The 21,817-nt window shown below is 33.9% G+C and overlaps 1 protein-coding gene and 1 long non-coding RNA gene across 2 annotated transcripts in view; both read left to right on the forward strand.

The window, feature by feature from the left end:
• Positions 1–1,515: 1,515 nt before the first annotated feature.
• LOC144373590 (axin interactor, dorsalization-associated protein-like) lies at positions 1,516–19,083 on the forward strand. The gene is made up of 4 exons (XM_078036621.1): positions 1,516–1,604; positions 1,871–1,977; positions 16,951–17,073; positions 18,824–19,083. Exons 1-4 carry the CDS (start codon positions 1,516–1,518, stop codon positions 18,952–18,954), a joined length of 450 nt encoding a protein of 149 aa, XP_077892747.1. The 3' UTR covers positions 18,955–19,083.
• A 92-nt stretch (positions 19,084–19,175) lies between these two features.
• Positions 19,176–21,817, forward strand: part of LOC144373593 (uncharacterized) — a 45,138-nt gene continuing 42,496 nt past the window's right edge. The window contains exon 1 of the long non-coding RNA XR_013433211.1: positions 19,176–19,878. This is a non-coding gene — a long non-coding RNA (uncharacterized LOC144373593). The remainder of the gene's footprint in view (positions 19,879–21,817) is intronic.

Raw genomic sequence — 21,817 nt, forward strand, 5'->3', positions numbered from 1 at the left:
CTTTGCTTGTCAGACTTAAGTTCCCACAGTCCTTTCTGTGCCTTGAATAAGACAAACTGTTTCCTACTTGGAACCTTTGTTGTTGCTCCAGCCTGTTCTCTAATACCTGGGAAGCCCTTATGCTAGAGCCACTTGTGGATGATTCCTCTCATCTCAGGTCTTGGCTCAAATGTCTTCTTACAGTATAGTTTTGAAAGGCACCCTGTCTACCTTAGCTACTCCACCAAGTTCTCTCTGCTTTTACACAGCATCCTGTTTGTATCCTTCATACCACTAATCAATCTTACATTATCTTGTTTATTTGTTGGCATATTTATTGTCTACTTTTCCTTAGTAAGGTCTAAGGTCCAGATATGAGTTCTTGATAACTATGTGTATCTTTAGCACCTAAAACAGTGATTGGAACATTGTGAGTACTCGGTATGCATTTATTGAGATGAAGAAAGAGATAAAGGATGAGGAAGAGCTAAAGGGAGAGAGAATAAGAGTGAGTAATGAGAATCTAGGTACAAGTTTCCAACTTTTTTCTCACTGGATGATTGACTCCTATTGGAATAAGTTATGTAATTACAACCTGTTCTTTTTGAATTTCCTTATTTAGGAATCCAATATGCCATACTCCTTTTAACTCAAATCTGCAAGACTCCAAAATTAAAGTCTGAGTAATTAGAGTAAAAACCATGGGTTGCACAATTAATAATGCTAAATATTCACCTTGAAATAATTGCAGGTAGTCACTAGGAACCCATAAATTGGGGAATGAAACAATAAATTTCATAAAATACTTTTCCAGATACAGATAGAATTGTAGAACATCTGTCTGTAGGCTTACATGCCAGAAAGTAATCAACCAGGACACAAGAGGTAATAGCATTATGTTGTTTGATGACTTCCCTGAGGAGAAAGTCTGCTGTGTGTGTGTGTGTGTGTGTATGTGTATGTGTGTGTACACACGTGTAAAAAATATATATATATGCATGTATATATGTATTTACACATATACAATAAATTTCATCATAAAAGGAATATTAGAATTATAACCTTGCTTCTACAAACCTTACCAGTGTGATAAGTATTGAGGAAAATCTACTGAGGATAAAGAATAAGATGTGATTATCTATTTCTCTTTAATTAGTCATCTTCAGTATCAATCTTTTAATTAAAATACTTCAGGAGAAGAGGTATTCTCTTTCACTGGTACCTCATATCACCTAGGACCTTGTACATTGGAGAACTATTTTATGGTTCATTTTCTATGAGGGCTCTGAGACTTTCCTTGGAGATCTTACAGTACTCTGAAAATACTGGTACCTGCAGTCCACAATGGACATTTTTATTTTGCTATGACATTCAGTAGTCAATTGCAGAGTCTTGAAATGATAGTGAAGCTCGGAATTTAAAATACATATATTAATGTGTGGTTAATACACTATAAAATATGATTAAAAGTATCAATTTAAGATATAACATATAAGACTAACTAATATATAAGTCTAAGATTATGATATAAGTCTAATGTTGGTCTATGTATTTTTTCTAGTCCTAAAGAATATTCTCACATATAATAAAGAATTTCCATTTGATGTTCAGCCTGTCCCATTAAGGTAAATAAATAAGCATCCATATTTTATCTTCTGATTTTATTATCTATTTTATGCCTGTTTTTCAAATATTTCTGTATTTTTTCCCTATCAAATTTGGTATTGGTGATATGGCTGATACCATTGGTAGCAATGAGATGATTGACATTGACATTTATATCAACATTAACCTAATAATCAGCATCTTATCTGGGAAGTTAGTGGCTATGAGGGTTAGCTGGTGTATTAAGTGGAGTAGCTCACTAATTTTTCTGTCCTTTTTTATATAGGAGAATTTCAGCCCCTGGTGAGGAAGAGCATTTGGAATTTGAAGAAGATGAAGAAGAAGGTGGTGCTGGAGCAGGGTCTCCTGATTCTTTTCCTGCTAGAGTGCCTGGTGGGTACAAAAAATGTACATTATATAATTCAAGGTCAGGTGTTTGGAACTTACTTTTGTACTTGTTAGTGGCGGGTAAAACATCTCCAGGTTTGCCAATCTTAAGCAAATTATCATGGCCATTCTGATAGCAGTAGCTAATGGTTTATTGTGAAAGTATCTTACTATTTGTGTCAGGGATCCTCAAAACATCCCGGGTTTAGTGATTGGCTAGGAAGACCCACAGGACTCAGCATATAGCTGTACTCACAGTTGTATTCTGAGTCATTACAACAAGAAAACACAAGAACAAAATTAGCAAAGGGTAAAAGCACACAGGCAAATTCCAGAGGAAACCAAACTTCTAAGAGTCCTCTCCCAGCAGAGTCAAATATGTACTTGATTCTCTCAACATTATTTCACACCTGTAAAATGAAAAATATTGTCTATTGGGGAAACACTGTAGAGATTCAGTGCACAAGACACTTATTGGGGTTAGCATGAACCAAAACTAAAGACTCCAGGAAGAAAGCAAGTGTTCAGCACAAACCATATTGTTTGCATGGACGGTTTAGGCACAGTGATCTTCTTAACAGGGCATGATGGGAATCCTGCTGAAATCCAGGTTCCCAGATGCTAGCCATGGACCAACATTGTAAGTAGGCTTTCTAGAGTAACTGTTTGCTATGTTAATTCTTTTCTTTATATATCTAGCTGTTCTTTAAATAATCATACATGATTGTGAAACCTGGACCTGGAGGAACAGATACTATACAGTTGCCCTTAACAGGGAAATAAAGAATACATAGCAAGTTCTTTTTATTTGTGGAAGATTTGACAAGGTTGTAAAATACCCTAGTCAAGCACCCTGAGTGAATTTTTTGCCTCTTCCACTTCTATAATTTCTTCTGTTCTTATACAGTGCACAGTTTTTACTTCTGATGAACTAGTTCATTTTTTGGAAGTGTGGAAATAACACTGTACTATTGTGATGCATTTTTTATGCTTTATGGTATAATTAAATATAATATACATATCATCCAGAAAACTTCATAATTAAAGTCATATTCCAGTAATTTAAACACTCTTTGGTAGAAGACGTTTGAAATATAAACAGTATAGGCTTAGACAAACAAGATACCTGCGCTTTTGAGTCTAACATCTGCCAATCAGTAGTTGAGTGACTGTACTTTTTTCTTTATAAAAGGAGATGTTGACAATGCCTAATTCATAGGGTTACAATGAAAATTAAGGCACCACATACAAAGCATTTGGCATGATACTTTTCATTTGCTGGGGTAGTGGTGGCTACTGTATTTTCATTATCACTTCTAAATGGTGCTAACAGTCCTACACCATAGGGTTATTGGAAAAATTACAGTCACTATAAAATGTTATTGTTAGTGTTTCTTTGATACAAGGTAATTATTTCCAATCTGTTTGTCCTTATGAAGAAAGAGCTATATTTTACTTGTCATATTTGTAGGAAATTTCAAGATTGCTGAGATGATGAGGTAAATAAATTTGCTAAAATTTTTCTGTATTTTTTATTTCCTTTTCAAACCACATGCTGTACTTGAAATAGATTCCAGTTCTATAAATTTCTGGTTTGATTATTTGTTCACTAGCTATACTTCTGTAGCAAACAAGATCCTTGAAGCAGATGATGTAAGTCATGAAATGGACAGATTAAGGTCTTTATGGGTTTCAGGTTGCTGAGTTGAAAAGAAACTCTGTAAATTAAGTCTATTTGCTATGAAAGATTAAGCCCAAAGTAATTAGATTTTTGTATTCTGATATAGCATTTTGGTATTTTATTTCAGAGATACAGAAAGCTCACTAAACCTTTCTATTCCCTGAATTATTTTCCTCAAAGTAAGAAAGAGTACATATAGTTCAATTGGCTATATTTGATTTTCGATCATATTTTCCAGGGCCTGTGTCATTATAAAATTAAAAATGTCATTGAAGGACAATTTGACCTTTAACTTAATTGTAGAATGGGGAAAATTGTTATACTGTGGACATCCAAGATTTCATTCATGATAAGGCTGTTGTGTCTATATTATCATGGCAGGGTGCTCCTAAGAATTATAACATTTTTATTATCTTTATTTTATGTAATTTATATAATTGTAAGTTTGTTGTATTTTTTTTTTTTTGGTACTGAGGATTTAACACAGGGGTACTTTACCAGTGAGCCACATCCTCAGCCCTTTTTATTTTTCATTTTGAGACAGGATTTCACTTAGTTGCTGAGGGCCTCACTGAGTTGCTGAGATTAGTCTTAAACTTGGGATCCTCCTGCCTCAGCCTCCCAAGTCACCTGGATTACAGGCTTGTGCCATAGCATCTAGCTTATTATGATCTTTTGAAAAAATATTGATTAAGGTGTCCCTTACATATATAAAAGGCATCTTTTTTTAGTGTGCAGCTTTATGAGTTTTGACAAACACACATGCTAAACACTACTACTGTTAAGCTAATGAGATGAAGTATAATATATGACTATGGTATGACCAAGAGTAGTTTATTCCCATTTAAAATTAAAAATGAATTTTTATCCAACCTTTCTTGAAAAGAATAAAAAATTGTTAAACCTTTCTTTGACATTAATATCATTTTCAAAGCCTTCAATTCTCATAAGACAAACAGTAACTTTTGTGTACTGCTTTAAACACTAACTGGCTTAAGTACAAATAGTAGTTTAATTTTCTTAAGGTAATCTCAGTAGATTTCATTTAAATAGAGGATATAAATTTATAACCTATTATTTATTACCTGAAAACTTATTTATCATTTTGAATATTAAAGCTTCTAAATGATAAACCAAAGTAATACAAATAAAAAAAATAGCTGATCAGGATTATATGCTTATAATCCTAGCTACTTAAGAAATTGAGGCAGGAGGATTGCAAGTTTGAGGCCAGTGGGGGCAACTTAGAGAGACTTTGTCTCAAAATAGAAAGAACTAGGGATGTAGCTCAGTGGTAGGGTGCTTGCCTCACCTGTGTGAAGCCCTACATTTGTTTCCTAGTACCACATGCACAAATAGCCATGACACAATTTTAGACAAAATTTAAAAAAACATTTCTGAGTGACCTAAACATAAGCCTAGCAATCTCAACATTATTCTAAATTTGTATTGGTTATTCATCTTTTATATAGTCTTAGATATGTACAAAAACTGTTTTTTGAAACTCAAAATGAAGAGTGAATCTTACTTCTTTAATATCAAGCCTGTACTTGTTTCTTTCCTGCATAAATATTCAATTCTGAGTTGAACTTGAGAGTTAAGCAAATATGGATTTCATTTTCAGCTAAAGTGCAGTGTTTTTCTTACTCATGCATATAGGAAGTTGAAAACTGCAACAAAATATTCATTGCTGTTCCATGAATATTAGGGCATCCTTATTTCACAGAATTTCAGAATATATTTAGGGTTAAGCAGTAAATACTACCAAAGTGTGCAGTTAAACTCTGGCTCTCCGTGCACTTCCTTTCTCTCAAAGTCTCAAATTCTCAGACTGAGCCGAACAGTCAGAGCCAGAGTCCCTTATCCAGTCATGTACTTATATTGAAAGGAAAGGAAAATACCATTCAATGTTATCTGGAAGTTCTCCTAGCTATTTTTCAATAGTTTTAAGGCTTGTTAATATTCTATTACTCTCAAGCAGTTTTGGAAACATTTTAAGATTTCTTTTTTATAATTTGTCTTGTTTGTTTGTAGTACTGGGGATTGAAGTCTGGGGTGCTCTACCACATAGCTACATCCCCAGCTCTTTGACTTATTTTTTTTTTATTTTGAAACAGGGTTTTGCTAAGTTGCCCAGGCTGGCCTCTCCTGCCTTAACTTGCCAAGTTCCTGGGATTACAGGCATGCACCACTAAGTCTGGCTAAGTTTTTTTTAATCCATGAATCTTGTCACTTGAAGTCAAAAGGTTTTCTCCAGAGCTTTGCAGAAATTGGTTTATAGGAAATTTCTATTGAGTATGCTCTTCATCAAGGCTCTAAGCAACATCTGGCCTGCTTTGTCTTGAAAGTCCTCTGGCCACTCAAATTTTTAACCCAACACCTGTAGTAACTCTTCCTTGCATGCTAAATGGCATCTGTGTATGAAGCATATACCCACTGATTCATCTTAGGTTTTGTGAGAGTATTTATTATTTTTTCCAGATATGATGGTTACACTTAAGAATTCAGCCATTATCCAAATCACATATTTCTGAACACAGAAAAATACATATTTCTAGTACCAGTCAATAAAGAAAATAAAAACAAGAATATATTCATATAACTTATATACAAACAACTTTAATCAGGTATAATTTTTCACAGACCTAGAAATATTATTATTTGAATGCTAATGACCCCTAAGATTTTTATCAAACTTTTAATATAATTTCAAAGTGAACAAACTTCTTATGATTTTACTCTTTATCTTGAAAGGTTGGACCAGTTTCTCAACTACTAATCAGTTACCAACCAAAAGAAATTGTGCATGTGTTTTCATATTTTCACACAATTTGTATGTGTGTACAAATTGCAGATGTGCAGTACAAATTGCAAAATTTTTCTCTTGCTAGATTTTTAAGACCCATTTCATGTTTTGTGCCATTTACAAAATGTTATGACCAAATAATGATTTGATAATACCATTATTTTAAATTATGTTAAAATTATCCCAAAATAATAGAAAATATTATTTTATATATATCATTTTTATTGGATTTTAAAATTACAAAGAAATGTGCACTTAAAAAATGTGTGTGACAGACTTTGAATTTGTAGTATCAAACATCTGAATTTAATTACAAGTATGATAAATCTAAAACAAAGAAGACATAAATATATAATCACACACATATGATAATGCTTAGTTTACATTTTAGATATCAGGTTCATCTCTGTCCTAAAAGTATGGACAACAAATTTTGTACTCCTTATTCATGACATTTAATTTACCAAGCACCAAGGCAAAATGAAGACTGACTCACCTCTTATTGAAGTAAATGCCTGTGACAAACATTTGTACAATATCATGTAAAAAGCAAATTCAAATCAGTGTTTTAAAAAATATAATCTTTGGTAATTTTCCTCTTTTAATGTTCTGACCTAGAAAATGATGTACTATTTTGGAATGAAGACTGTCATGCCATTTCCAATTTTGGACTAGAAATTGTCCTTATAGTATGATATGAGATATAAACAATAGAAATTTTTAAAAAGCAAAAATAAAAAAGTTGAAAGAAAAGAATGACTTCCTCTTCTGCATGTGAGGACAGGGTCTTAAGGATCCCATTGACCTTCATATCCATGTCACTCCAGACTCATCCTCAGGCTGGTGGTCCTTTCATTGTCTGATTCTCCATGATCTCTATGGCCATCCTACTTGATACTTAGACCTTCATTTTTCTCAGCATCCTCTTGGAACAAAGAAGTTATGGGCAGGGGGTGGGGGGCTTCAGATGTTCTCCCATTGTTTTTCTGTACCTGTTGCAGGTAGAGTGGTGCTTCATTGCTTGGTCTGTGTCAGTGCTGTGGGGTGACCAGCAGAGGCCGAGGCCTTACTTGCACAATTCCCTTTCCTCTCCACAGTGGCAGTGGCTGTAACATTCTTGGCTAGGTCAGACGCTTTTACACAGTTTTTAAAACATTCTTGAGGGAACTTGTCTATGTTTAACAAACAGCCATTTGGGGGATCCATAGCTACCTTCACAAATTGTTTTCCACAGATGAAGCACAATGAAATAGAACAACTTGAGTTTTTACCCAAGTACCACCTGTTAATAAACAGTTTCCATCAACAAGATGGACTTTTTGGTATCCCCTATTACAGTAGTGTGGTAAAATGGTTCCAAACCTTCTAATTCATTGTCATTACTTTATCAGAGTTGTCTTTAGGTTTAGGCTTAGAATCTTCCTCTCGCAGAAAATCACACTGAATTGAGTAATTCCTTCCAACTCTTTTTGACACCAGTGAGAGCATGCTTGCTCTGGTTGGTGCATAAGAGGTGGTTGGGGGCAGATAAGTCAGAAAAAGACATGCTTTCTGTGTTCAGTACAACTTGGGGCTCACCAGCTATCAATGGCTTCCTTTGTCTTGCAGTAAAAACTGAAAGTGGAATTAACCAAATGAACACAGTCCTGCTGCTCACTGCTATATGAGTGTTAAAGACCTATCATATTGCTATCTGGGCTGCTCAGTCTCTGTCCATTCCTGTGAATGTGCATTGCCCAGTGTACAAAGTTCAAATGTTACTCTTTTTTAATCACTCCCTTACTTGGAGTTCTTAGTGACAGCTCAATAACATCCATGGGATGTTATTGAAAACTTGGTTTGGACAGCTGTAGCCATTTAGAATTTTCCATATTTAAAAGTATGAGGCATAAATAGTGGCCTCACAAAAATGTCTATATTCTAATCCTGGGAACCTGTGACTGTTATGTTTACATGGCAAAAGGAACTTTGCAGAAGCTTGAGATGGGGAGGTTCTCCTGCAGTTCCTTTTAAGGCTTTAGGGACAATTAAAATAAAGATGTTAAAATGACACATGATGGTTAAAAGCATGGACTCTGTAGCCAAACTTCTGTGTGATTATGGATAATTTGTTTTTCTATGCCTCACTTTTCACCTCTGAAAAATAGAACTAAACTATTGTTGTGAGGATTAGATGAGAGGATTAGGATAGTATGTGGCACATCACAAATACTCACAAGTGTTAGCTATTTCTTATTTACATAGCAATTCCATGTGGAAGAACATTTCTTCTAATCTTTGCTCTAGATCTGAGAGCAGATGATCTAGCTGGAATAGCACAGTTTACACTGGATTGTGTGTAGTGATTTCTTTCTTATCCTTGTTAGTCTTCGAATTTTATGAATGTAGTTGACTTGTTCTCATATTACACTATGTAATTGGATATGTTAATTCTTCACTTAGAAATCTTCCTTTTAATGCATTGGCTCAATTTACAACTATCATGGTTTTATCTTTGATGCAAAAACATGCATATAGATGGTATGGTATTATTTTAGCATTTGATCTTCTTTTATGTTTATTATTTCTTCACTCATTGATATAGATTCTCTAGCCATTTGTTTACTAGAGCATGATAACCTCTAGAACTGAAAATTCAGTCATTCATTCAATAAAATATTTCTTCAACAAAGATCTGTTTATTCCTTGTGCATACTACAAAAGGAACAGTTCCCACACCTTTCAGGATGCTTATTGTGTAGTCAGCAAGACAGAGCCAAAAGCACATGATTATGATTAGAGATGTGCACCAATGTCATAGGTTGGCAAAAAAGAAGGGCTGAGGGAATTCAATAAATCTAGCCAGATTTAGGACTCACTGAGTATGTAGGAGTTGACCATGCAGAGAGAGAGAGCACATCATAGACCATTCTGAAACACCTTAAATAGGCACCTTTCTATGTAATCTATGATCTTAATTACACTCAGCTTCCTTCATAATGGAACACAATGTTTGCTATTCTACCTTGAATTAAACAAGAAATTCAGACTTGAAATCACTGCCTCCATATTAAATTATTCGAAGCATAATGATTACATTAAACCTTACTGTGTAGTCTCAGGCAAAAAGATTGTTGGTAAGGAATGTAGCATCAGCCCTACCATTTCAACTGAAAGACCTAGATGATGACAGGTTATAAAATTGACTCACCCCAAAGTAACAACAAGTTTAATATCAACTTGGAAAAAAATAATCTTAACATCAAAAAGACTTTGAAAGTTGTAAAGCAATCATCTTTTGAATGTCAAAAAAGGTAGTAAAGAGGTAATACATAAAAGAAGTAACATTCTTGGGGGTTTTGGGGGGTGGGGTGGGGTGGGTTCTTTTTTTGTCTTTTTTAGAACTGGGGTTTGAATCCAGTATTTTGCAAATGCAAGGCAGACACTTTGCCACTGAGCTACATCCCAACCCAACATTCTTAATATATAAAGAAAAATTTTAATTGTAATAACCAAAGCAGAATACATGAGAGGAACAGACAATATGAGCGAGCGCACGAGCGTGCACACACACACACACACACACACACACACACACACACATTTAAAAAACATCCGTTAAACATAAAAAGATACTCAACTTTATTTTTAATAAAAAACAGAAATTAAAGCTACTGTTGGTGAGTCTTAGGGGAAATAGGTACTTATTAATCACTGGTGGGAACAGAAAAATGGTGAGGTTCCTTTGGAGGGGAATTGAGCATTCTCTAACAACATATAAGTACATATTTTTTCCTTAGCAATCCCATTCCTGAGAATTTACTTTGAAGATGCACCCCCAAAATACAGGAAAAAGAGGAGGAAACATTTGCATATACACAAGATTCTCTGTTTAGGTGTTTTTTATAATGATAAAAAGTTAGAAATAAAGTAACTGCCATATGAAGATTGACTGAATAAACATAGGATGCTGTAGAAAATAATTCAGAAAATCTCCATGAACTAATGAGTGATTTTTCAAATTATTGTTAGCAGAATTTATCAAGGTAGTTCACATTAGCAGATTAAGGGGAAAGATTTCATAAAGTTGTCAACAATGCAGAAAAAGTTTTCAGTTAAGTTTGAAATACAGCCTTGATTTTAAACAATTCTTGTCAAAGAACAGAAAAACATCCTTAACCTGATAAAACATGGCTACATGACATTTACAGCCCAAAATCGTTTAATGATGAATTTGAACAAAACAAGAGTGTCTATTACTTCTTTTCATCAGCATTGTTTTGGAAGCTCTAGCTACTGCACTAGGACAAGAAAATGAAATATAAAAGGGGGGATGTTCTTTATTTGCACATTTATGAATATATAGAGAATATATGCAAAAAACCTATTCATAACTCATTAATAAGATAATGTGGTTCCTGGATAGAAAATCTGTACAGACAAATCAATTTTATCTCAAACAAGTAATAATTGCTTAGAAAATGAACTATTATAATATTTATAGTAGTATTAAATAATATCAAGGACCTTATTATAAATTCAACAAAAGAAATATAAGAATTTTATGTAGAAAATAAACCTTTATTGAAAGAAATAAAAGAATATCAAAAGGAAAAGGAAACTGGAGCAATCTTGAAATTAGGGAAAAAGATGGAAGAGTGACTTAATAATTGTTATGGTTGGTGAGATGTTGAATTGTACATTCTCTTTTACTTTTTTCATTTCTCTCAATTGAATTGTTTATGAGAATGCATTTTATAAAAACAGTGAAGTCATTATTCTTTTTTTCATTTGTTCATAATAGTTATTCTTGACATTAGATTCATTTGGACTAATTATAAATGCATGGGATATAATTTGCTCCAATTAAGTCCCTTCACCCTCCCCATCCTCCCTCCCACTGTTCCCTTTCATCTACTTTACTGATCTATTTATTTACATTTTTTAAAATTAGTATGTTATAGATATTCAAAATGATGAGTTTCATTATAGTATATTCACATATGTGCATTGAAAAGTTAATTTGGTTTCATTCCACAGTTTTTCCCTACCCACTCCCCATTCCCTTCTTTTTCTTTTATTGATTTTATTTTTTTTAAATACACGACAATGGAGTGTATTACAATTCTTATTACACATATAGAGCACTTTTTTTATCTTTGTATAAAGTATGTTCATGCCAATTCACGTTATACATATACTTGTTTTTTTTGCATTACAATTCTTATTACACATATATACCACAATTTTTCATATTTCTGTTTGTATATAAAGTAGGTTGACATCCAATATGTGTCTTCAGACATGTACTTTGGATAATGATGTCCATCACATTCATTCCACATTCATTAGGAGGCTAATCCCCTGCCTCCTCCCTTTCCCTCACTCCCCTCTTCCCTATCTAAAATCCATCTATTCATCCCATGTTCCTCTTCCCTACCCTATTATGAGTCAGCCTCCTTATATCAGAGAAAACATTTGGCATTTGTTTTTTGGGGATTGACTAACTTCACTTAGCGTTATCTTCTCCAATGCCATCCATTTACCTGCAAATGCCATAATTTTATTCTCTTTAAAAAACGTTCATAGTGTATATATGCCACATTTTTAAAAATCCATTCATCCACTGAAGGGCATGTAGGTTGGCTCCACAGTTTAGCTATTGTGAATTGTGCTGCTATAAACATTGATGTGGCTGTGTCCCTGTAGTATGTTGTTTTTAAGTCCTTTGGGTATAGTCCAAGGAGAGGAATAGCTTGGTCAAATGGTGGTTCCATTCCCAGATTTCCAAGGAATCTCCATACTGCTTTCCAGATTGGCTGCACCAATTTGTAGTCCCACCAGCAATGTATGAGTGTACCTTTTTCCCCACATCCTCTCCAATACTTATTGTTGTTTGTCTTCATAATAGCTGCCATTCTGACTGGAGTTGTATCTTAGTTTTGATTTGCATTTCTCTGATTGCTAGAGATGTTGAAATTTTTTTCATATATTTGTTGATTGATTGTATATCCTCTTCTGAGAAGTGTTTGTTCAAGTCCATGGCCCATTTTTTGATTGGGTTACTTGTTTTTTCAGTGCTTAGCTTTTTGAGTTCTTTATATACCCTAGAGATTAGTGCTCTATCTGATGTGTGAGGGGTAAAAATTTTCTCCCAGATGTAGGCTCTCTGTTCACCTCACGGATTGTTTTCTTTTGCTGAGAAAAAAAACTTTTTAGTTTGAATCCATCCCATTTATTGATTCCTGGTTTTAATTCTTGTGCCATAGGAGTCTTATTAAGGAAGTTGGGGCCTAACCCACATGATGAAGATTAGGGCCTACTTTTTTCTTCTGTTAGACGAAGAGTCTCTGGCTTAATTCCTAGGTCCTTGATCCATTTTGAGTTAAGTTTTGTGCATGGTGAGATTTATGAGTTTAATTCCATTTTGTTGCATATGGATTTCCAGTTTTCCCAGCACCATTTGTTGAAAATGCTATCTTTTCTCCAGTGCATGTTTTTGGCACCTTTGTCTAAAATAAGATGATTGTAATTTTGTGGGTTAGTCTCTGTGTCCTCTATTCTGTACCATTGGTCTACCAGTCTGTTTTAGTGCCAAAACCAAGCTGTTTTTGTTACTATTGCTCTGTAGTAGAGTTTAAGGTCTCATATAGTGATACTCCCTGCTTCACTCTTCCTGCTAAGGATTTCTTTAGCAATTCTTGGTCTCTTATTTTTCCAGATGAATTTCATTATTGCCTTTTCTATTTCTATGAGGAATGCCATTGAGATTTTGATTGGAATTGCATTAAATCTATATAGTGCTTTTGGTAGTTTGGTCATTTTGATAATATTAATTCTGCCTATCCAAGAGCAAGGTAGATCTTTCCAGAAATAGTAAATGAATTCAGCAAAGGAGCAGGATATAAATCAACACCCATAAATCAAAGGCATTTCTGTATATCAGTGACAAAGCCTCTGAGAAGGAAATGAGGAAAACTACTCCATTCACAATAACCTCAAAAAAATGATACTTGAGAATCAATTAAAGAAGTCAAAGATCTATACAATAAAACTACAGAACCCTAAAGAGAGAAATCAAAGAAGATCTTAAAAGATGGAAAGATCTACACATTCCCTTCTTAAAAGGAGAAAAGGAGGAGGAGGGAGGGAGAGGGGGAAGTTGGGCAGGGTCAGATCAGAATATGATAACCCAAAGGGTGGGGTTTGGCCTGCTGAGAACTTCTAACTGAAGGAGATTGGAATCTCAAAAGCAAGCTCAGCAGCAAAGCCTTTGCTCTCCTCCTGCCCTCCTGTCCGTTCACCCTTCTCTCCCAAAGCCAGTCATAAAACCTAGAAAGTGCTCTCTCTCTCTCTCTCTCTCTCTCTCTCTCTCTCTCTCTCTCTCTCTCTCTCCTCTCTCTCTCTCCCTCTCTCTTTCCTTCCTTCCCTGCTATTCCCTTCCTGTCCCCCTACCCTCCCTTCCCCCCTCTCTTAAAAACCCTCATTCCAGACAGGACCTGCCTTAGGTCCAGAAGGAAAGAAGGCCAAGAAGATGACCAGACAGGGCTTGCTGGGACCCTGGCAGCCTTTTACCATTAGCTCACACCCCCTTTTCCAGTCATTTCTACATGGCCATCCATTCTTCATGGAACATAAACATAAAAACAGGAGTTTTCCCTGGATCTCTAGGTCTTTATTTCTGAAGGCTTTTAGGTCAAATAAAATTCTATTAAATAATTGTAATGATTTTTAAAATGTAAAGATATATACTAGTTCATAAATTAGAAGAAGCAGTTTATAAAGATAGACTCTTTCTGAAACTCATCTGAATTTTTATTGCAGCTATAGAATGAAGATACTGTATTAGTGGTAAGAGGATAAACAGTCCGGTAAGACAGAATAGAAAACTCAGAAAGTGATTGCCACATGATTTATGATTGAAGTGGGACTGCAGATCAGTGGTGGAAAATGTCAGTCTTTTTAATGAGTAGTGCTGAGACAATTGAGTATTTATGTGAAATTGAATGAAATTAAAGCCCCTACTATACACTGTAGTCAATAATTCTGTGTGACATATGGAATTAAGTGTGAATGGCAAAACAATAAAATGCTTTCAAGATAATACCTTTATGATTTTGGAGTGGGGTAAGTTGTCTTAAATATGACATAAAAAGCACTGATAGTAAAGGAAGATATTAAGAAATTTGATATTACTAGCAGTAAGTATTTATCATAATCAGAAGACACCATGGCAGAGAAAAGTCATTCTTAACATTCAAAACTAATACTTGGTGTTAGAAGTTAGCAATGGTTGCTATCTTTTGGAAGAGTGAATTGGATATGGTGGGGGGAAGGACACTCCCAGGAGGCTGATCATATCTTTCCTAGATCTGATACTAGTTATACAGGTGTATTAACTTTGTGGAAGTTCAGCAAACTGTACTAACAATTTGTACATTTTAAAATGTATATGCTCTACTTCAACAAAAAGTCTTTATAAAGGAAAAGTACTAAGAAGCTATTTGTAAAACATTTGTCCAGCAAAATAATAGAGACCTCCTACAGCTCAATAAGATAGATATCTCAATAAAAAATCGAGCAAAATAATTGAACACACTTCAGAAAAGAGGAAATCATATATTTGATTTATTCTAAAAGGTGCTCAACCTTATTAATCTTCAGAGGAATGCAAATTCAAATGATTGATTTCTTTATACCAAAATTGGCTAACATGAAGAATCTGAGAAAACAGTACCTAGTGAGGATGTGGAGCAATGGGAACACTACTGCACTTGGGCTAGGAATAAAAATTGGCACAACCACCTTGGGAAATGGATTGTCATTACATAGTAGGTATGGAGGTAACATGCCAGGTGACTTAGTGATTCCTCTGTTTCAGAAATGGGTGCTTATGGGAACCAGAAGATGTTCAGAAGAGTATTTATTATAGCCTTGTTAACTATATCCAAACACTTGAAGTAATTCAAATGTCTATCAACACAAGAATGTGTACATAAACTGTAGCATATTTATACAGCCATGTACTACATAATAGAATGAACTTTTCTGCAGAAAAATTCATATATGATATACATACATGTGAATATGTATGTATATAAATATAAATGTATACATATTCACATTTTTCATAAAATTTCAGAGGTGTTTTTTAACTCTCTGAAGTTCATCCCAGATGTCCAGGTACAAGCCCCTCTTCTAAAAGTACCCTCATTTGTCAATCAAAGAAGATGCATAAAAGGTATTATGTATATATTTAATGATATCAGCCTGAGCCCATTTAGGTTTGTTAATGCAACAGTGGACTGCAGCCTCCAGGCCTTCCCATTATTGCATTTGTCTGTATTGTCTTCATATTTGTTTAAATTAGAAAGTAATACATTTTTAACAGCACTGTTGAGGTATAATTTGCATTTCATAACATTTCCCTTCTGTAAGTATAAAATTCATCGATTTTTGACACCTCTATAGAGTTTTGCATCTGTCATCACTATACAAGTTGAGAACATTCCCATCACCTCCCAAAATTTTCTCAAGCCACATTTGCCATCAATCAAATGTGTATTTTCAAATGTAGTGTGTTTATTGCTTCATGTATTTCAAATAACTCATCATTAAAAGTAGCATAACACATTGTTGAATAGAAACTTGAAAAACATCAACCAAAATCTTTTGTTAAGTGTATTTTGAGGTTCTGTATACATACTTGATTAAAATCAGCTTATTTGCATCTGTTCTCTATTGCTAGTTTCAAAAAAGGGAACATACTGAACAGTTGATTTCTTCCTTCATATGTCCTTGGTGGGTGAATGTTGTCATGTTGTTCTGGGTAGGTTTTTAGTTTTAAAAATTTTAGTTGGTTTTGGGGAAAATGTTCAGTTATACAAATGGCCATTTTATATGGCAGTCTCTATAGTACTAATTTCTGAGAGAATAACTCATACAAAATAGAATGAAGAATAGAAGTTAGACTATATAGTTAAATTAAAACATAAATATCAAATTGTAAATTATTTTCTTTATTAGGAGTAACTAAAGAGAAGAATGTATTGATCAACTCTGATATTAAATGTCTCAGACTTTAGAACAGTATAACAAGTATTTTAAAAGCTTTTCTCGTCTTTGTTCTACCACTTCATATTAAGATGCTGAGTATAATATAGAAGTACATATGGAATATAAATATTATGTGAGCATATTATACAATTATGTATAATTGGGCTTCCTCAAGTAATCTTTTTAACATACTTTTATTATACATACTATATACTATTATTATAGAAATGATTATTTCTGCTTAAAGGTGATTTATGGTTGGGAAATGCAGATATATTATGTGTAAAATTAAATATTTTTCTAAAAAAGTATAACATCAGATGTTCATGAATTTCGGAAATAAAAATACATAATGCCTAGCTAGTTCCTAAGAGGTAGGCTATATCTTCTGTTTGTCAAAGTATTTACTCTGAATTGTTGGTGGAGCTAACTTTTACTGAGGTTTCTCTGTTGCCAGGTACTTTATTACCAAGGTTGCCATCAGAACCGGGAATGACATTACTCACTATCAGGATTGAGAAAATTGGTCTGAAAGACACTGGACAGTGCATCGATCCCTATATTACAGTTAGTATAAAGGGTAAATAACTGGCAAATTGCATTATGTTTTTTCTCATATGGGACAAAGTTTTTGACAGGGGATGGTCTTGTATATGTGACAACTTACTTTAATGCATTCTATAATGAGGCAAAATCCTAGAAGAGATCATAACAGAACATAGTTCGAAAGACTTACAAAAAATATTTCCTACTTATACACTCACTTTTGCTTTTGAGTTTGTATAGATTTTTGCTCTTCAGATTCCATCTAATGTGCAGACTAAACATACACATTGTCCTTAACAGCAGCTACAGTCTTCAGGATATAGATTAACAATAGCACCCCTCACCTTCTCCTATCCAGTCTATATTCATTTCTCTCCACAAAGCCCCATTTCCTATTTTCCCATCTCTCCTGCTTCAGCCCCTTCTTCTTCCTGTGCTACTGAGGTATCTACTTAGGTGAATCCTACAGAGGCAGATGAAAATCAGGGGACAGGGAAGTAGGGTGCAACCATAACATCCATGCCCTGAAAGCAATCCCGTGGGATGATGATGTGATTAAGGAATAAATTATACCATTTTACAGAAATAACTATAGTTAGTACAAACGGCTTATTTTAATCTGTAGTTTTGCACCAAAGGAACAGATCGGTGCTGAAATTAAATGGAGGAACTTTTATCAATTGCAGAAATAAAGTCAGATCCATGGGTTCATTAGTGCTAATTAAAAGAAAAATATGACCACAAAGAAAAACATTTATTTAAAGAACATAATCCACAGCACTAATACTGGTACACTTTTAAATTCCGAGGTTACCAGTTATCAAATATATAGTGTACCGGAAAATATTTACATTGTTTGATAGGCCATTTATAAAACTGCATACTCATTGAGAAAGTATACTTAAAACACAAAAATATTTAATGATGTTGTAAATGTTAAATTACCTTTGCATATGTTATACTGAAATATTTTTATGTAAATATTTTTTTAATTATTAAATGTACTAAATTGTTTTTTGAGCTTTTTGAGACACATAAATGAATAACACATAAACACTGAGGAGTTATTAAATGAGTCCATGTTGAATTTGACTAAACTGAGATTTTTAAACCCGGAAAATTAAAACTATATATAACGTGCCATCTGGTTGTTGTAAATTCAGGGTATGTTGTAAACAGTATAACCAGAATTTAGATAATATATATGAAAAATTATTCATTAACCAAAGGGTTTTTGTTGGCTGTTCTCATCCATTTTTGGTTCTTAACAGGGAAATTATGATAAGGTTAGGTTTAAAGGCTTTTCTAAATAAGTCATATACTTGATCAAAGTTAGAAATTGGTGGCAGAGCTCCATTGTGGCAAATTATATACTCCAGATTTTTTTGGCATAGAAATATATAGTGGGATATTCCCTATGAAAAAAAAAAACATGTTTGTTCTTTTTACCACTTCACTATGAAGATCAAGTTTTGTCCACTTGGCCATGTAAAGGCTTCCTACCACTTCACTATGAAGATCAAGTTTTGTCCACTTGGGCCATGTAAAGGCTTCCTTGTCCCCTTCATGAGGTCTCCTATCCAGTCTATATTCATTTATCTCCACATACCCCATGAACTTTAACAACTCTCACATACTTGCTCACACCAAATAGGAATCTCTTAGCCTGAGAATCTCCTCTCAGCTCTTTCCATGCCTCTTTAGGAACTGTAACCTTTGCAGTTTCTATATTTTCCGTCTGTATATGTGAATGCTCATAAGCAGAAACTTAATTGTTTCTCCAGATCTGAATGACATAGATTTAACTCCTGTGCAAGATACTCCTGTGGCTTCAAGAAAAGAAGATACATATGTTCATTTTAATGTGGACATTGAGCTCCAGAAGCATATTGAAAAATTAACCAAAGGTTTGTAATTATCAGTTACTGACTTCTTAAGGACACAGTACTTATCTGGGTTTGTGTTCATAGTATACTTAACACAAGATCTTATGTCACATAGTTATGAATATTGACTTAAAGTCAAATCAAAAATTTTTTTTAAATATGAGAATTAGCAGTTGCATTATCTAGTTGTGTAATAAATGTGGTTAAATATTATTTGATAGGGAAGTTTTTCTCATAATACAGAGTTAAGGAAGCAGGTTCCCTAATAATTACCTTAAGTCCTTTTAGGAACCTAATGATTACTTTCTAACAGTTAAAGAATTATTTTTTTTTCTTTCAATAAGATGCATTGGGTAAAAAGATACTATAACTGGCAGTTAGTTTGTAAGAATATGGAAAGGACAATCTGGGCGTGGTTTCAGGAGGGAGAGAAATGATATAAGGTAGAATTTTTTTTAAAGGAACTCTTAAATTTCTATTCTATCTAATACAGGTGCTTATTGAAACCATTTCTATAGGTACTGCTGATACTTAAGTAACTTCTGTTTTTCTTGTGGTATTTAATATTTTATATTCTTTGGTAGTTTATGATTCTACCTGTGTACATAACTTACATTCTTGCTATACATTTTTGTTGTACTTTGTAGAATTAAATGATATGGAGAAATGTCACTCAGACATGCTAGTACCAGAGCTTGGAGTGACAGCCACAGTGAGTTATCAACAGTTGTGTCATCAGACTGTTTGACACATGTTACTTTGTAAAATCATAGGCTTCTGGTGACACATAAGAAATGTGTGGTCTCTGGCTTATGTTGTTTGTTTTAATTCCTTAGGTGCAGCTATCTTCTTTGATTTCAAACACTACAAGCCTAAAAAAGGTTTACCAGCATCAAGTGTTTTGCTTTCATGGAGATGGATGAGATTAAACCTGGGCCAACTGTAATAGAACTGTAAGTGATATACATATAGGATTCATACTGTTCTAATGGTTACTAGTTCATGTTTCTTCTTAGTCCCTCTTATCGAGAATGTAACATTGGAGTAGATCAATCATCAAAGTATTTTAAATCTATTGTGGTTACAGATACAAGAAACCCACTGACTTTAAAAGAAATTGCAATTATTGACCAAGAAACCACTTTATCTTCATCTACATCAAACTTTGCACAAGGAATGATTCTGACATGAGTAATGTGGAATTTCTGTGAATTTTACCACTCAGTAGAAACCATCATAGCTCTGTGTAGCATATTCATCCTTCAGGAGGCAGGAAGTGAACCATATCTATAGGCCAGTGAGTCCATTGCAAAGCTGTACCACAGAACTAAAGTCCAGCACCTCATTGTTATGACTCCTTTAGATACAGATTTATTGTAGATTTTGAAACTTGTTTTTACTTTTCTATTAATTGTGCAATTAATAGTCTGTTTCCTAATTTACCACTGTTCCTACCCTGCTTCCTGGAACAATATTGCTGTGGTAGGTATGCTCATCTTCAAACTTAATACAGCAATAAGAATGTGCTAGAGTTTACACATTTGCTCACTTTTGCTCCAATATGGTCTTTTGATTTGAATTAACTTCAAACTTTTGAATTGAAGTGGGTAGGATAGTATTAGATTGCTTTGAAAGGAAATTGGATCAGTTATGGTCTGTCTTTTAGGCTGTTCCTTAGAGCTGGCCTAAATTCACCCTCATCTGATAGTTCTACTTAGAAATAGTGTGCCTTGATCAGATCAATATCTTATATGGGAGTGTTCCCCAGATTGTAGCTGTGATTTTTTTCCAGATGACCAGATTGTTTTTCTGAAAGTGAGCATATTTTTAGTCATGTTGATTAGTTGTTCTATATCACATTGCTATTGTTTCTACGGTTAACATTAAATGATTCTAGGGTTAACATTAAAACTATCTCTCTCAGAATAATTACAAATTTTTGAGTGGGTTTACGTCGTCTAAATCATGTCATCTAAAAATAATTGAGTCAGATGCTAATGAGATACTGCAGGAACAACTGCTGTTTTTCTGACAACTGATTGTGAAACCTTAAAACCTGCATACCTTGTCTTTATAAAGTGATGAGTATGCAAAATTTGGAAAGATATTCTATTTTTTTAATATAGGTAGATACGACTGCCATTTATTTCCTATTTAGATATATTGACATTCATATGAAAATATGCAGGTTATTAGCCTATTATAATTTCACTATTTACATTACTTTTAACTTGATGAGACATATATAAAACTGTCATAGTACACAAGGTGGATATTTGATACACAGAAAATAAAGATTTGTGAGGAGCTTTTTTGTGGGTTACATGTAGAACCCATGTATTTTAATATTCACTATTTTAAATGAACAATGCATGAAGGGAATGCAATACTTGACCTATTTTTAAACTAGTGTAAACCCTAATCATACCATCAATTTGCTTTTTAAAACGAATAACAGTTATTTTAGCCCTTGCACTTCAAGAGATCTAGTCTTTAATTTTTCAGTTGTCTGTTAGGTCAGTTTTGTTTACTAGATGAATGTTAATAAAACTATATGAGCCTGAAAGAATTCTCAACCAAATTTAGTCTTTTCTTTCATCTGGATTGGGTTAATTTCACAAGTGCAAAAATAGTTCAGTATACAGTAGTTCTAGGAAATGAAGAATTTGCCTTAATAAAATGTTCACTCAACCGAAACTCTGAGTAGTCAAAATTTCCAGACTGTAAACTTCTCAAGAGAAGGGCCTCATCTTCTCCATGTCATGTAAACTTTCCAAGGTGCTTGGCAGCACTCTACTCTGTACCCTGTGGAGTGCTCAGTACCTTTTTGTTTGATGTTACTGATGTTTGATGTTGCTTCCTTAAAATCTACTATTAAAATGTAGCAAAACT

This window comes from Ictidomys tridecemlineatus, unplaced genomic scaffold, assembly GCF_052094955.1.
Source record: "Ictidomys tridecemlineatus isolate mIctTri1 unplaced genomic scaffold, mIctTri1.hap1 Scaffold_44, whole genome shotgun sequence".
Taxonomy (NCBI): domain Eukaryota; kingdom Metazoa; phylum Chordata; class Mammalia; order Rodentia; family Sciuridae; genus Ictidomys; species Ictidomys tridecemlineatus.